Raw genomic sequence first — 17,399 nt, forward strand, 5'->3', positions numbered from 1 at the left:
ATGGAGAGTTTGTTCAACGAGGGTTTAAATGGTGTCTTTGGGAAATTATCCTTTTTAAATGGGACGTGCCGGCGTGCCCAGGTGATGCTTGGGTCATCGTCAGCCAAAGCCATCCTGTCAATTTGCGATGCGTGCTGGGCAGAATTTCACCTTGAACTCCCCAGTCTAAATTTAGCATGGCACGCAGAGTCCTGATAGTCTCTAACCAGACGACCATGTCAAAGTATTTGGATTGGACATACACTGTAGCGGTAATGACGTGAACAAAGTATCATTTTGGTGGGGTGATTTACTCAAGAAAAACACATTTTAAATGAATTTGGCATACAAGAGAATCATGGGATGCATATTCAGTTTTAGCCTATATTTAGAAGTTGTGAGTCGCATAAAGGAAGCAAAAGCACCATAAAAGTGTCGTAAAAATTTCATGTTATTTTAAAGGGGACATATCATAAAAATCTGACTTTTTCCATGTTTAAGTGCTATAATTGGGTCCCCAGTGCTTTACCTAGTAAATGTGAAAAAGATCAACCTAGTAACTTAGTTTTGGTAAACCATTCTCTGCAAGCATGTGAAAAAATAGATCATTGTAATTTGGCTCCCCTTGTGATGTCAGAAGGGGATAATACCGCCCCTTAATCTGTACTATCCAACCAAGACACTGCCATTTAGTGCAGAGATCAGCTCATTTGCATGTTAAAGGACACACCCAAAAACGGCACATTTTTGTTCACACCTACAAAGTGGCAATTTTACCATACTATAAAAAATTATCTGAGGGGTATCTTGAGAAATGTCCCCTTTAATATTACATGTTGTCTGTGTGATCATTGAATGACAGGTAACCCATCAACCTATCCTAAAGTAACCCCTGCTCGTTCTTTGTTCCCCAGGTTACGTTTACAAAGCGGAAGTTTGGATTAATGAAGAAGGCCTATGAGCTGAGCGTACTGTGTGACTGTGAGATCGCTCTCATCATTTTCAACAGCACTAATAAACTCTTCCAGTACGCCAGCACCGACATGGACAAAGTTCTGCTCAAATACACCGAGTACAACGAGCCTCACGAGAGTCGGACTAACTCCGACATTGTGGAGGTGAGTTTCCCTTCGCCAAAACACTTTAAGGATGGTTTAAAACAGATAGTTTGTTGTTAGTCCAAGATGGGCTCACCCGCCAATAAACAAAAACTAGCTAGCATCGTAGGACAGATTTCCATAAATTCATACCAGAACGTGATGGTCGACCGATGTGGGTATTTTATTGGCCCATACCGATGCCGATAGGGAGAAGGCAATGGGGCCGGCACAAGACAAATGAAATTATAGTAAATTGATACTAGATAAAAAATTGTTATGCATATTATTTATAAATACACCCTTAAAGGATTACTCCTCTTCCAAAAAAAAAAAAATCTTGATAATAGGACTCCTAAACAATCCTAACCGAGGCTTAAGGGTCTTAACTAGCGAAACGATCATTATTTTCACTAAAAAAAGTATTTTTAAACCACAACTTTTCATCTTGCACTAGCCGTGTGATGCGCCAGCACAACCTTACGTATTACATAATCACGTCGAAAGATCAAGCGTTACATATGTGAAACGCACACTTGCGGACCATTTTAAACAATAATCTGACACAAAGACATTAATTAGTATTATTCCACATACAAAAACGTCTGAACGCTCCTCTTTCTCCACACTTGTAAACACTGAAGCAATAGTTTCGCATACGTCATGCGTGACCTTTCGACGTCATTTACGTAAGGTCACGCTGGCGCCTCACACGGCTAGTGCAAGACCTGTAGTTTAGGTTTAAAAGTACTTTTTTTTGTTGGTCGTTTGGTTAGATAAGACTCTTATGCCTTGGTTGGGATCGTTTAGAGCACTTCTGAGGTCCAAAAAATCCATTATATGGAAAAAAAAGTCATCAAAAACTTTATTTCTTCTCGATGAACAACGAAAGACATAAACATCTTGGATGACATGGGGGTGATTAAATTATCGGGATTTTTTACGAAAGTGGAGTATTCCTTTAAGCACTTGAAAAATATTTACAAGACGATATATTTACGAATCGGAAACCACACGGTACTTTGCTGGACACGTGAATAATGATTGGTCATTTTAATGTCTGTCAGGCTTTGACTTTACATTTTCATTACGAACAACAAATTTAAGTAACACACTGCAAAAAATTACTTTCTTACTTAGTATTTTATGTCTTGTTTTCAGTAAAAATATCTAAAAATCCTTAAATTTAGATGTATTTTCTTGATGAGCAAAATGACCTAGGAAAATAAGTATAGTTTTTAGACCAAAAATATAAACTTTAAGTAAATTAGTGCTTAAAACAAGCAAAAAAAAAAAAAATAATCTGACAATGGAATAATAATTTTTTTTTTTGAAATAAGTTTACTTTTTTCATAAACACTTTTTTTTGCTTGTTTTAAGCACATATTCGCTTACATTTTCTATTTTTTGTCTAAAAACTAGACTTATTTTCTTAGGTCATTTTGTTTATCAAGAAAATACATCTTAATTTAAGAATTTTTTGATATTTTCACTGAAAACAAGATAAAGATACTAAGTAAGAAAGTCATTTTTTGCAGTGCAGAAAGTTTTATCGGTCGATGCCGAAAATAAAAACACCGGCAACTGCAATTGAACAATTTATCATTAAATATATATGATGACAGATCAGGATAGTGTGACCACACTGCAAAAAATTATTTTCAAGAAATTTTTTTAGTATTTTTGTCTTGTTTTCAGTAAAAATATCTAAAAATTCTTAAATTAAGATGCTTTTTCTTGATTAGCAAAACGACCCAAGAAAATAAGTCTAGTTTTAGACCAAACCTATCAAATTTAAGTGATTTTGTGCATAAAACAAGCAAAAAAAATCTGCCAATGGGGTAAGCAAATTTTTCTTGAATTTTTCTTGAATTTACTGTTTAAGAAAAATTTTCAAGATTTTTTTTGCTTGCCCCATTGGCAGATTTTTTCAATTTAAGAATTTAATCACTTAAATTTAATATTTTTGGTCTAAAAACTAGAGTTATTTTCTTGGGTTGTTTTGCTCATCAAGAAAAAGCATCTTCATTTAAGAATTTTAGATATTTTTACTGACAATAAGACAAAAATACTTTTTTTTTACAATTTTTTGCAGTGCAGTTTTTCGCATTAATATGCAAGTTGCAAGATTTGATAGCTGGTTTTGTCTTGTTTGATGGTGATTTGAACAGACATTTGGCATGTGGTGTATTGATCTATAAGAACAGCTGAAGCTCAGGGATGAAGACTTTACTGTAGTCCATCAGAACCGTGTTACGCAACAGGTTTAAGATTAAAGGTGTCAGCTGGTCTGTTCAGAGATTTAAGATCGTGCTTGCTCATCACTGCCACCTTTTGCAACACGTGAGCTTTGGGAACGGTCACGGGGAAAACGTCAGGTAAAGGTTTCATCTTACGCTGATCCGAGACCGGCTTGGTCAGCCAAAAGAGCAGAAAGCAACTGGGAAGCCGCTCCCAGAGCAGCGAGGAAAACTCAAACCCTTGTAAACCACCTGTCAGGCCTGACTTTGGGAAACAACAGGCTCTCACAGGGAAGGGAGGACTTGAAGGTTTCCCACCCCACATGCATGAAGGGCCATGGCGCTCCCAATGGGAGCAGTGGGAAAAATATTTCCCTGGAAAAGTCCCGCGTCTTGGAAAAACACAGGGAGATGCCGATTGACTTGTGCCACACAAACAATCTTTCTCCGGTTGCTGCTTAAGTAAAAAATGGAGACAAACAAGCTGGAAAGAGAAGAAATAATCATATAGATAAAGGGGAGCGCTGAAGGATTTCTTTCTCTTTGTGCATTCAAGCACGAGCCGGTTATTGTTTTACAATCTCTATTACTTTGCATTGTTTAGTTGCATGTGACATTACACAGCAGACCGATTGCAATGTTGACAAGCGTGGCCCTGAGGTCAGACTTAGCTGGGATTTTGTTGTTTTTTTATGAGGCTGATCTGTTTGGAGGGGAACGGCATGGCTCGCCTCATGAGCTGAGAAACAAAAGGCAAATCTCACGGACTCCCTGCCAAGTCAGCAAGGATCTTTTATAATCCCATTACCTCGATTAGTGTAATCTGAAAATGCCCTTTTTAATCCTTAAACCGAAAGCGTGCACTATAACCCCCACAACGCAAACTTCCTCGGCCCCACACCTTTTGATTTCCGGTTGAGACGTTTGGCACGAGGAAGGAAACGTGTATCCAAAGGTAATGACAGTTAATGGGGTAAGCAGCGATGTGTGCGTATGGTGGTTGACCTCTTGTCTTTCATCGTTGCTTGAAGGCATTGGAGGTGATTGACAACCCCCATCAGATTTCACCCACGTAAACCGCAAAGAACAGATGATTCCCGCATTCGGCACTTTGATAGTTTTCCAAATCTAATGAAGAAAACACCACCATCCTACATTGCAACTGGCTGTATTTCAAGGCACGAGTGCCCGGAAAGATTTTTGTACATTTCCACTTTAGATAATTTGTCTTCGTGTAGTCGCACGTCAACACGTTCTTAGTTCAATGTTTTTTCCCAGTTTTCGGTGTAAATGGGTTTGCCATAAAGTCGTTTATTGCTTATTTATCCTGCATATGTTTTGGATGGAGGTATTGGTCAATGACAGGACTCTCAATCGTCTGCTGGGGCTGAACCATGATGACGACTGACAGATTAAAACCATGAATCAGATTTACTGGGCTTACAGCTTCATGTTAACCCCTTACACTGCATGCACAACATCATGATGTATATTGCAAAATATAATTTTCTTACTTATAGTATTTTTGTCTTGTTTTCAGTACAAATATCTAAAAGTTCTTAAATCAAGATGTATTTTCTTGATTAGCAAAATGACCTAAGAAAATAAGTCTAGTATTTAGACCAAAAATATACAATTTCTGTGAAATTTTGCTTAAAAAAAAGCACCAAAAAAATCTGCAAATGAGGTAGGAAAATGTTTCTTAAATTTTTCTTGAATTTAGTGTTTAAGAAAAAAGTTTTAAAAAATTCTTACCCCATTGGCAGATTATTTTTTTGCTAGTTTTAAGCACAATTTTTTTACTAGACTTATTTTCTTGGGTCATTTTGCTGATCAAGAAAATACATCTTATTTTGAGAATTTTTAGATATTTGTATTAAAAACAAGACAACAATACTAAATGTGAAAGTCATTTTTTGCAATGTACCATTTAAAGGTTTAGGGTTACTTACTCCTTCCTTATTCATTTTACAATAATAGTGAACTCATCAAAAATAAATAATAACACAAATGTAACTATAGGAGTTATGTTGTGACTAAAAGCATCCAAATTAAATGAAAACTTGTATATTTTATCGTTTTCTACATTATTCAGTCCATTTTATCCAAAAAATGTTTAATTTGCTGTTGCACGGTTATATTTTTGTCTACAAAAGCAAACATTTAAACACGCACCTTCAGATTAAAAGATTTTTAAGAAATGGACAAACACTTATACTTTTTTCAACACATAGTACCGTATTTTCCGGACGAAAAGTCACACTTTTTTCATAGTTTGGCTGGTCCTGCGACTTCTAGTCAGGCGCGACTTTTAAGTCAGTATGAATTCATTTTGACATATATGAACAAAGAGATATCATTACCGTCTACATCCGCAAGAGTCCGCTATATGCTGCTCCTGTATTTATGTAATTTAATGGATTCAGTGATGCAGAATGATGAGTCTGTATGCTACGTTTACCGTTTAAATAACTGATAATATTACTTTAACGTACAGATACCTATTCAGCCTGCTGTTCTGTCTGCTATTGTTTAGTTGAATAACTCTCGCCTTTCCAGTAGGGCTGTGCAAAAAATCGACTGCGATTATCATGCGCGTGTCATCAGTAAAGCCGGTTCTGTGATTAGAAGTAAATCACCATCAGCTGCTTTCAGATGGAGCAGCATTTATTACACAGACCCGTAGTTCACCGAGAAGCTAGGCAAAATCGCATAAAAAATCGGAATCGATTTTCCTCGATTATGAACCCGATTTTGCCTAGCTTCTCGGTGAACTACAGGTCTGTTTAATAAATGCCGCTCCATCTGAAAGCAGCTGATGGCGATTTAATACTAATCACATAACCGGCTTTACTGATGACACGCGCATGATAATCGCAGTCGATTTTTTGCACAGCCCTACTTTCCAGATTAAATGCCTGTTCTTCGGCTTGGATTTTGTGAAATAATTTTCTAAATAAATGCAACGTATAGTCCAGTGGTTTTCAAACTGGGGGCCGCGAGATGGTGCCAGGGGGGCCCCAGTTTTATGACATTTCATGAAATACATTAATTTATCATGAATTCTGTGTAATTAAACCTAAAAAAATAAGGCTACTAACCAAAAACACTACTTTTTTGTATAATTTAATGTTTTTTTTTTATTAAAATGTTAAGTTTTAGAACAGTTTTTTGTCACAAATTTTCTTTGGGGGGCCGTGAAGGAATGCACCATACACAAGGGGGTCCACAAGCTGAAAAAATTTGGGAACCACTGGTATAGGCCACTGCGACTTATATATGTTATTTTGTCTTAAAGACGCATTTTTGAATGATGCAGCTTATACTCTGGTGCGGCTTACAGTCCAGAGAATACGGTATTTGTACTGTGTGAAAAGTGAAAGTTGGATTTAACACCTAAAAAAATTACCCAACTTAAATTTTCTCACTTTAAGTTTTTCCACGTTAAATTTTTCACTTAAAGTTGACAAAATTCACTGTAAAAACACAAGTTGATGGTTTTGAGTAAATACAACTTAAAAATATTAGTTGATGCAAAATTTTTACATAACTTTTTTTAAATTAACTAATATTTTTAAGTTGAAATTACTCAAAATTTTGAGGCAGTCAGGCCTTAACTTTTTTTTTTAATTAAGCGTTAACAATTAGATTAGTAGATCCCATTTTCATTTATATATACACTGCAAAAAATTATTTTCAAGAAAAAAGTTTCTTAGTATTTTTTTATGTTTTCAGTAAAAATATCTAAAAATTCTTAAATTAAGATGCTTTTTCTTGATGAGCAAAACGACCCAAGAAAATAAGTCTAGTTTTTAGACCAAAAATATCAAATTTAAGTGCATTTGTGCAAGCAAAAAAATCTGCCAATGGGGTAAGCAAATTTTTCTTGCATTTTTCTTCAAGTTAGTGTTTAAAAAAAAATTCAAGATTTTTTGCTTACCCCATTGGCAGTTTTTTTGCAGATTTTATATATGCTTAAATATATAACTGTATAATTTTTATTTTTTATTATGGGAGAAAAAGAGAGAGCTGGAAGTAATATGAGACATTAAAACAACAGTCAGTGATACAGTTTTGCTGTCATTACACAAAACATCGGTCCATTTAGAATCAACTTTTCCAGTAAGATAAAAACTTAAATGTATAATCGTATGCGATTTCGATTGTGTAAGAGTGATGTGAAAATAAACCGCAAAACATTAGACGCGATTCATCTCAACAGGAATTTCTTCCAATAGAGAAGTCTTTGTTTTACATTCGTTCGCCCTCCTCCTTCACGAAAAAGAGGGGTTAACGTGAGTTTACAGCTTCACTTGGTAACAGCGTGCTGTATTTTGTGCTCTTGGCCTAAGATTTGTGGTTATTTATAAGATTTTCACATTCTTTACCTCGCTGCCCCTTTTCCGTTCTCTGTCTCGGCCAGAGAGCAGCTGAGGTTCTCAGAGCTCCTTAAATAAGGAGCAGACGCCCAACTTGTGTGCCAGACCCCCTCCTTATCCCAAGCTTTGCAATTTTATGTGCTCCCTCCCTGTTAAATGCCTGAAAACCGGTAGTTTTCTAAAAATAGTAAGCAGCACGTCTAAAAATAGCACCGGTCTGCCAGCCGTGCCAAAGAAAATGGAGAAGAATAGGCGTGGAGAGAGAGAGAGAGAGGACGCCCGCGCTTGTTTTCTCCCTCTGAGTAAAAGTGCGACTGATGGAGAGCCCCGGGCGACCACAAACAGCTGCGTACTTCACTTAAAGCTTAAATCAAACTTGTTCGGGTGGCGTTTTTACACTTTTAAGAGAGGAAATAAAGAGTTACCCGACTTTTAGTCACACGCACTTCCCCGAGCTTTTCTGTCGGCTCATATCTGCCATCTGTTCAGCTATGTAAACTCGAAAAGAAGGTGTGAAATTCGAGCGTGCGCTGACCTCAGCCCACGTTAAGGGTCATTGTTCTGACGCGTTCATGCTTTAAGTTTCAAACGCTCAGTATTTATCGCCCTGTTTTCTTTATCCTCGATTGAACGACATCACAGGGCTGTTTTACATTCCAGGATTAATCTGAACCTTGTTGCGTGAGTCAGGTTTTCCGAGACCCAACAATGAACCAGAAGTGAATATAAATATATATATGGTGCTTATTGTTAGCAAGTTTCTTTTCAGTTATGATGTCTTAGAAGATAAAAAGCTTAGAAGACAAAAACGATGGAGAGAGAAAACAGCTTTCATTTATTTCTTTACTTTTTACACTTGGGCCTCTCGATTGTGAATGATTGGGGTCCACAAGAGCCCATTATTAGGTACAGTGAAGGGCTTTGTGATCAGAAAATAATTTTACATGAATGCCCATACTGTCTGTCCTCTATACTGTGAAGATGCTCCAGTGGAAAACCAAATTTTCTGATCACATGAATGTGATAATGTGAGGGTATTTACAACGAAAGGCCCCGGAGGGAATTCATTAAAATTTTTAATGTGGGTCAGTAGGGCCGCAGTGGTACAATAAATGTCTATGGACAGTCGCTGGTTGCTTTTTCTCGCTTTATTCATAGATTTTAGTCACGCTTTTGGGCTTGTTATTATTTGGGCACTACAACACCAAATATATTTACGTAAAAAGAGACGCGGGACAATCCAATGCGTACTTGCGTTAATGATTTGCACTTTGATTTCAGAAGCAATATGTATAAGTCTGCTTATACTGCAAAAAATTACTTTCTTGCTTAGTATTTTTGTCTTGTTTTCAGTAAAAATATCAAAAAATTCTTAAATTAAATTTATTTTTTTGATGATCAAAATGACCTAGGAAAATAAGTCTAGTTTTAAGACAAAAAATATAAACTTTAAGTAAATTAGTGCTTAAAACAAGCAAAAAAATCAGACAATGGCATAAGAAAAAATTCTGGAAATAAGTTTACTTTTTTCATAAACACTTACACTGCAAAAAATGATTTTCAAGAAAAAAAATTCTAAGTATTTTTGTCTCACAAATTTATTTACAAAGTTATTTTGTGCATAAAACAAGCAAAAAAAATCTGCCAATGTGGTAAGCAAAAATTTTTTAACATTTTTCTTAAACACTAAATTCAAGAAAAAATCGCTTACCCCATTGGCAGATTTTGTTTGCTTGTTTTATGTACAAAATCAATTAAATTTGATATTTTTGGTCTAAAAACTAGACTTATTTTCTTGGGTTGTTTTGCTCATCATGAAAAATCATCTTAATTTAAGAATTTTTAGATATTTTTACTGAAAACAAGACAAAAATACTAAGATTTTTTTTTCTTGAAAATCATATTTTGCAGTGTAATTCACAAAAAATGTTTCTTATTCCATTGGCAGATTTTTTTTTGCTTGTTTTATGTACAAAATCACTTAAATTTGATATTTTTGGTTATTTTGATATATTTATTTTCCTAGGTTATTTTGTTAATCAAGAAAAAGCATCTTAATTTAAGAATTTTTTGATATTTTTACTGAAAACAAGACAAAAATACTAAGTAAAAGAGTCATTTTTTGAAGTGAATGTATAGTTTAGTGGTAACGCATTCCATTAGCGCAAAAGGTCAAAAATTTGCATTTTTGTCAAATCAACACATATTTTTATGTTACTTTGGGCTAAAAGAAAGAAGTGAAACAATTTCAACTTGAATTTATGAGTTATGTCAACTTTTTTAAGCCAAAACTTAAAATTGTAGGTTGAAATTACACTTCCAATAAAATTTTCTGAAAGATGGTTTTTGTCCTTTAAGTTAGTTGTTAACACACTGATATAGGTTCATTTTTGTGAAAAGTTTCATTTTAGCTAGTAATTTGATGCTATAAAAACGGGGCGTGTCGTTATGATTGACATTTGTGATTGACAGCTGCCCTGAGCGGACTCTCTGAGCTTCGGGGAAAGATTAAAGATAAAACTAACTATTCATTTTTTATTTCTGTGTTATTTCACGCCGACAAAATTAGTCGTATTTAACTTACCTTATTTTAGCAAGCGGTTGAATTGGGCGCGCGAGCACTTGGGCGGAAGTTTGATACCGCAGCTCCGCCTCCGGGCTCCACGTACGTTTCTTTCTTTGCATGCCCTGACGTTTTTGCGTAATACGTTGTGGTTTTTTTGCATCCTCAGATTACAGTTTTTTTTTTAATAGATGCATCTATTGTCCTATTCTGAAAAACCATACATCAATGGAAAGCTTATTTATTCAGCTTCAGAAAATAATCATATCAATTACAAAAAATTTACCTGTTACGACTGTTTAGTTGTCTAGTGACACATTTTTTAAATGCAATACGATGTTAATGTGAATGTCTGCATTTAGGTCACCGGGTAAAGAAAGTTTTAGGCCTTAGTTAAAGTGATGATGTCTGGTTTAAACGCAAGCAATGACGTGTTTTGAAAGAGTTAAAGGTGACAATACTCAATCACGTGAGCAACACGTGTATCTATTTTCTATTGGAAGCCAATAAAGAGAGACAAAATGATGCTTTAAACAAGACACTACTGTATGTGGCACACTTATTTTACGTGCCATAAAGCTTAGATAAGCATGTATTCATCTGTTCGGTTTGGTTCAGATCATCCCTAAAATAACTCTCAAAGAGCTACGCAAGCTTTACCAAAGTTGAGGAATTTCACTGCAACGGTCTCACAAATCCGTGAAGTGAGAGAGCTCAAAAGGTGTCGTTTTCCAGAAGCGAACCCAAGAATATCAAGGCACACAAGATGTTCCCTCCATTTCGGACCGCTCTTCCGTTTCCTCGCGGTCGGATTGGATATCCACCGTGCCGGTTTGGAGAGAGTGCCACGGATGTGCTGTCGTAATTACACTCTCTGCTGTGTTTAATACCAAACGCGAGGCGCTCAACTCGTGGCAGTAAAAGAGAGGGCCTTTGATTCGATATTATAGGGTACTGAGAGCATCAAAGGAGGTAAATTACCCAGAAGTCCCCAGTGTGGCATTTTCCAAACGTTGGCCAGCTGCTGTGGTCGGAGCAGCTGGTGGAAAGGAGTCCTGGAGGCGGGCCAGACTGTGCCACGCATTGGCCATGCGACCTGCCGCAGGAACGAAGGCATCCCCCCGCTGGTTTAACTTGACGTGGGTTTTTTGCATCTCTAATAGGATTCTGGCTCTTCTACGGTACGGCTTTCCATCTGGTTTTAATCAACTGCGACACTGCGTTTTTTTTTTCTTTTCTCTGATTTTATTTTATTAAGTCCATTTTGAACTGGTAATTTGTTATTTCCTTTTTTTTAGTTTGTTTTTATTCTCTCCCAATAGCGGCCACACTTGTCTGGGTCCGTCTGTACAGTACATAGTGTCATAGTGTCGAGCTGTAGCGTTGCTTGGGACCGTACCAGCTTATGACTCAACAACTTTCCACACACACACACACACATATGTACATCTGAAGAGGTGGAAGAATTGTCGAATAGTCTTGTTGAGACAATAAGGCGACACTTCTCCTAAATCTGCCTTTTTGTGGTTACATGCTTGATGGCTTTTTATGGCGTTTGAATGTGGTCTGTTTCGCCGTCACCTTAAAGGGACAGTTCACCCAAAAATGTCATTTCTGTCATCATTTACTCCCCCTCATGTTGCTCAAACCTATAAAAATGTCTTTGTTCGAGGAAGATAGTTACATTTGTAACTAAACAGTTTTGGGGCACCATTGACTTTCATAGTATTTTTATTTCCTACTATCGTTCGCCTGCTTTCAGCATGGTTACAAAAATAAGTAAATCATGCAAAAGACACCTAAACAAGACTATGAAAGGGCTACAATATAATTTTCCTCCAGGTTGGTGTGTGTGGCTCAAAGCTTTGCCCTTGTTCAAGCTTCTCCTGACACAGTTTGTCATAATGAGCTCGGTTTGAGGTGAGGTGAGACCACCCATGCGGACCTCAGAAGAGGGTTGGAGGTGACGTGATGCGTCGGGTCGGTCCGTCAGTCAGCTGCCGGCAGCAAAAGGCCTCAGCTGTCCGCAGTTACCACCTGCTATGCCCGTACAACATCATTTCTCAGCTGAAGGTTACGGTGTAGCGAGCTATATAGGACGCCGTGTCTACATACGGACAGACCGCGCCTGTCTTTGTCATGTGGGAGCGAGATGCAGCTCTGGTTTAATTAGGAGCAAGCCTCCGTAGATTTGAGATGACTGGGAGGAGAAGGAGGTGCTGATGGCTCTGTCTCTCCTCTTTTATCGAGTTTCTGTGCTGACTGCACACCATTGTAAGCATTTGCATTTTGAGCCCCCCTAGTTGTTCGAAAGGAGACACGTGTCTTAATTTGAGATCTGATATATAAAAGTGATCTCACACATTGTCACGCTTGCATTGCCCGTTGTGTTTCTCCTCAATGTTGCCATGCGATGAAACGGAGAGGAATGCGCTCAGCTGAACTCGACTCACCCCCTGTTGGTCTGGAACGGTCTGTGCCAGTCTGCATGTTTAGTCCGCTGATGTCAGGCTTTGGCGATTGAGTCGTGTTTCTAAAAGCATCGCGACGACGGTGAGTTGGAGGTCTCCGAGACCCACAGACGGTGCGATGGGGGTGGACGGTGTGGGGTTTCCGAGTGGCATAAAAAAGCCTTCTACGGCCATCCCTCGGGTCCGCGGCTGTGATTGGCCGATGCTACGGCCCCGCCCCCTGACCTCAGGAGATTTGTTGGACAGGTGCAAAGTCCCCGACAGGTGGACGTCTGTCGAATTAGTGGAATTGCCGGGGCTCGGTGATGTCGGCGAGCGAAGCGCTTAGAAAATAAACCAATAGCTCTCCGTCATTCAACCTCACAAAAACGTAGATGAGCCCCTCTTTTTCTCTTTATTAGAAAAATCTATTTTACAAAACATTAAAGCCTAATCAGAAGCACAAATAATGTATTAAATTGCGATATTTGAACCCTTTGAATAAGCAATGGAAAAATACAAAAGCCACTTATTATGGTACAGTGATTATTGCCCCATTTAGAATTAAATTAAATATAAAGATTCAGATCAAAGATGCTTTGATTCAAAGAGTCACAATTCACAAGTGTTCCCAAGTTTTATTTGTTTGCAAACATAGCCCTCTTGTGGTCAACCCAGACATTGCACGTTTCTCTTAAAGGGATAGTTCACCCAAAAAATTATTTACTCACCAAAAACTGTACAGTGTACACAAAGGAAAATATTTTAAATCTGGGGCACCATTGACTTCCATAGTAAGAAAAAATAATACTATGAAAGTGAATGGTGCCCCAGATCCGTTTGTGATTTTTTTCAAAATATCTTCCTTTGTGTAACAAATGAGGCTGAGTAAATGATGACATATTTTTCATTTTGGGTTGAACTATCCCTTTAAGACTGTTTTCTCTTCAGGTTGTGACCGTACTTTCTGTGCTTGTGTGTTTGTTTCAGACGCTGAGGAAGAAGGGTCTCAACGGCTGTGATAGCCCTGATATCGATGCCGAAGATTCAGGCCACAGTCCTGAATCCGAAGACAAATATCGCAAAATCAACGAGGACATCGACCTGATGATCAGCAGGCAGAGATTGTGTGTAAGTGCAGTAAACAAATGAAAAGTTACATATATTCATATATTCATTCAAATATGCTTATCTTTCCAAATTTGAAATATCCTTTGTTTAATTTGAATACATTTTGTATTTAGGCCCCTTCTAGTTACGACATGCCGATCTCAATCCCTGCAAGCAACCCTAACAGCCTGATCTACAACCACCCCGGAGCTTCTCTGGGCAACCCCAACCTGTTGCCTCTGTCCCACCAATCTCTCCAGAGGAACAGCATGTCTCCTGGAGTGACCCACCGACCACCGAGCGCAGGAAACACAGGTACTGACCCCGCTCCGGGCTCTCCGCTTAGCCGGGGACTCCGGACATAAAGCTCATTTAAACGCTTCACTGACATCATTAGCGAACCGCTCCGCCGAGGACCACCAACAGTTATCAAAACACGCCTCCCATGTATTCAAATACCGCATACAGATCATTACATACGCTCAAATATTTCCTTCAGCCATATTCGGCCGTGCCGGGCCTGTAATATAAACACCGTGTACACTTTTGAGGTGAAAAAAAGGTGTCTGTCTCTATGGGAGTTTTGGCTGCTTGTAGAGGAACTCCTGACTTTTAACGGGCGAATAAAGATGACCATTTTTTTTCTTTTTCACTCTCGTTCTGCGTTTGTGGTCGGGGTTTCGTTAAGGAAGTGTGGTCAGACCCAGATTTATCAAAATACATTATTCCTACTCTGGATAGGCACACAAAATGTACTGCCACTTTTGTTACAGGGGTTGATGTTTATTCAAACTGATTCAAATGCATTTCAAGTTATTATTTAAAGGTCACATTGAATTTATAGTGAAAACTTGCAGTTTATGGTACTATTCAGATGCGTTCAATATAGATTTGACAGTTTTGTTCCAGACACAGATGTTTCTAATGTTAAAATTAATCATTAAAGATTCACTGTAAGAAAAGATTTGTTGGTTTAACTTAAAAAAGTAAGTTACCTGATTACCTTGACATTTTGAGTTAATTTAACAATATTAAAATGTTATGTCAACTAATATTTTTAAGTTGAATTAACAAACATTTTAATGCAACCAAATAACTTACTTTTTAAGATGAACCAACTTTTAAAACTATAATAATCAAAACTAAGATTGAAATAAGAATAAACCATATTTATATTTACTGTATTAAAATGTATACATGGTTAGGGTTGTACATTTTTTAAGATGAAAAAAAATTAAAAGTGTATTCAGTATAAGAAAATGCCAGGCATAAAATTAGTTTTGACAAGATAAGTTTTATGCATTTATATTTTCATACACATTTGTGACCACAAAACCAGTCGTAAGGGTAATTTTTTTTAAATTGACCCTTATGTCTGGTTTTGAAATTATACACCGTCTGAAATCTGAATAAATAAGCTTTCCATTGATGTATGGTTTTTAGGAAAGGACAACACTGCAAAAAATTACTTTCTTACTTAGTATTTTTGTCTTGTTTTCAGGAAAAATATAAAAAACAATTTACATCAAGATGTATTTTCTTGATTATCAAAATAACCTAAGAAAATAAGTCTAGTTTTTAGACAAAAAATATAAACTTTAAGTAAATTAGTGCTTAAAACAAGCAAAAAAAAACAAAACTGGCAATGGAATAAGAAACATTTTCTTGAATGAAGTGTTTATGAAAAACTTATTTCAAGATCATTTTTCTTATTTTATTGGCAGATTTTTTTGCTTGTTTTAAGTACTAATTTACCTAAAGTTTATTTTTTGTCTAAATACTTATTTTCCTATCAAGAAAATTGATTTAAAAATCTTGATTTAAGAATTTTTTTATATTTTTACTGAAATCAAGACAAAAATACTTTTTCCAGTGAATGCACTGCAAAAAAAAGATTTTCAAGAAAATATTTTCTTAGTATTTTTGTCTTGCTTTCAGTAAAAATATCAAAAAATTAATAAATTAAGATGCTTTTTCTTGATGTTTTTGCTAAACAACTAGACAAAAATACTAAGTAAATTTTTTCTTGAAAGTAATTATTTTGCAGTGTGTTTGGTGCACTGCAAAAAATTATTTTCAAGAAAACAAATTCTTAGTATTTTTGTCTTGTTTTCAGTAAAAATATCAAAAAATTCTTAAATTAAGATTTTAGTGATTTTGTGACAAGCAAAAAATCTGCCAATGGGGTAAGCAAATGTTTCTTGAACTTTTCTTGAATTTAGTGTTAAAGAAAAATGTTCAAGATTTTTTGCTTACCCCATTGGCAGATTGTTTTGCTTGTTTTATGCACAAAATCACTTAAATTTGATATTTTTGGTGTAAAAACTAGACTTATTTTCTTGGGTCGTTTTGCTCATCAAGAAAAAGCATCTTCATTTAAGAATTTTTAGATATTTTTACTGAAAACAAGACAAAAATACTACAATTTTTTTTTCTTGAAAATCATTACAACTTTTTGAAAATCTAGAATCTAAATCACCTTTAAAGTTGTCCAAATGAAGTGTATATAAATATTGCTAATGATAAATAAATGTTTATATATTTACGGTAAGAAATATCTTCAAGGAACATGATCTAATATCCTAATGATTTTTGGCATAAAAGAAAAATCGATAATTTTGACCCATACCCATTGTATAGTTGGCTATTGCTACAAATATACCCGTGAGACTTATGACTGGTTTTGTGGTCCAGGGTCACATGTGTATGCATTTATCAGACGCTTTTATCCAAACTAACTAGTGTGTTTATTCAAACAATATAAGTTTGATCAGTATAGGTTTTGAACCCATGACCATTACGTTGCTAACACCATCATTTACCAGTTGAGCTACACACTGTAAAAAGTGAAAAGTTGGTTTAACTTAATAAAAAGTTACTTCAATTAGTGACACTTAAAAATTAAGTTTATTCAACTTAAAAAAGTGAAATGTTAAGTTTTATTTTTGTGTTAGCAAATAAAGTAACCAACTTTTCACTTTTTACACTGTGTGAGCCCCAATCACTTATATCATTTATGCATTTATATCCTTGTTGGACATTAAAAGTAAATGAATTAAATAAATGAGACAAGTTTTGTCATTTCTGGGCATCCAAAGGGCCAAAGTGTTGTTAATAAAAGAAACATCCACTGTATATACAGTGCTTGACAAATTTATTTATGCACCTCTCTATTGGTTTCAAACACTATTCAGTAAACTACTGTAATTGGATATCTAAATAAAAAAGAAAGTGCTTTATTAATTTAAACAGTACATTTTAGCATTAGAAATACTACTGTAACTAAAAATCTCATATATACTGATGGATTAACCATTACAGATACATAAACAAATGATTTTGGTGATGATCAATACGGTTAGTTTAAACACAAAGCTTACATTGGGTGCTGGTCTAATAAATGTGTTAAGCACTGTATATGTATACGTGTGTGTTTATAATGTATATAGACCGTGAAAGTGAAGTTTTTTGACATAGTCTGTGGTAATTCATGTGTGGGAAGTTAAATCCCTCTGTGGGTTTGTTATTATTGTCTGAAAGATCTATTTTGGAGTCCTGTCGACCACAGTGTCTCTCCTGTC

At 36.1% G+C, this 17,399-nt stretch overlaps 1 protein-coding gene across 1 annotated transcript in view; it reads left to right on the forward strand.

Annotated features, from left to right (window-relative positions):
* The window catches only part of mef2ca (myocyte enhancer factor 2ca), a 51,632-nt gene that overhangs the window by 23,443 nt on the left and 10,790 nt on the right, over nt 1-17,399 (forward strand). The window contains exons 4-6 of the mRNA XM_065262333.2: nt 894-1,097; nt 13,699-13,839; nt 13,953-14,133. Of these exons, the coding sequence (XP_065118405.1) occupies nt 894-1,097; nt 13,699-13,839; nt 13,953-14,133 (526 nt within the window). The remainder of the gene's footprint in view (nt 1-893; nt 1,098-13,698; nt 13,840-13,952; nt 14,134-17,399) is intronic.

This window comes from Paramisgurnus dabryanus, chromosome 10 (genome assembly GCF_030506205.2).
Source record: "Paramisgurnus dabryanus chromosome 10, PD_genome_1.1, whole genome shotgun sequence".
NCBI lineage: Eukaryota > Metazoa > Chordata > Actinopteri > Cypriniformes > Cobitidae > Paramisgurnus > Paramisgurnus dabryanus.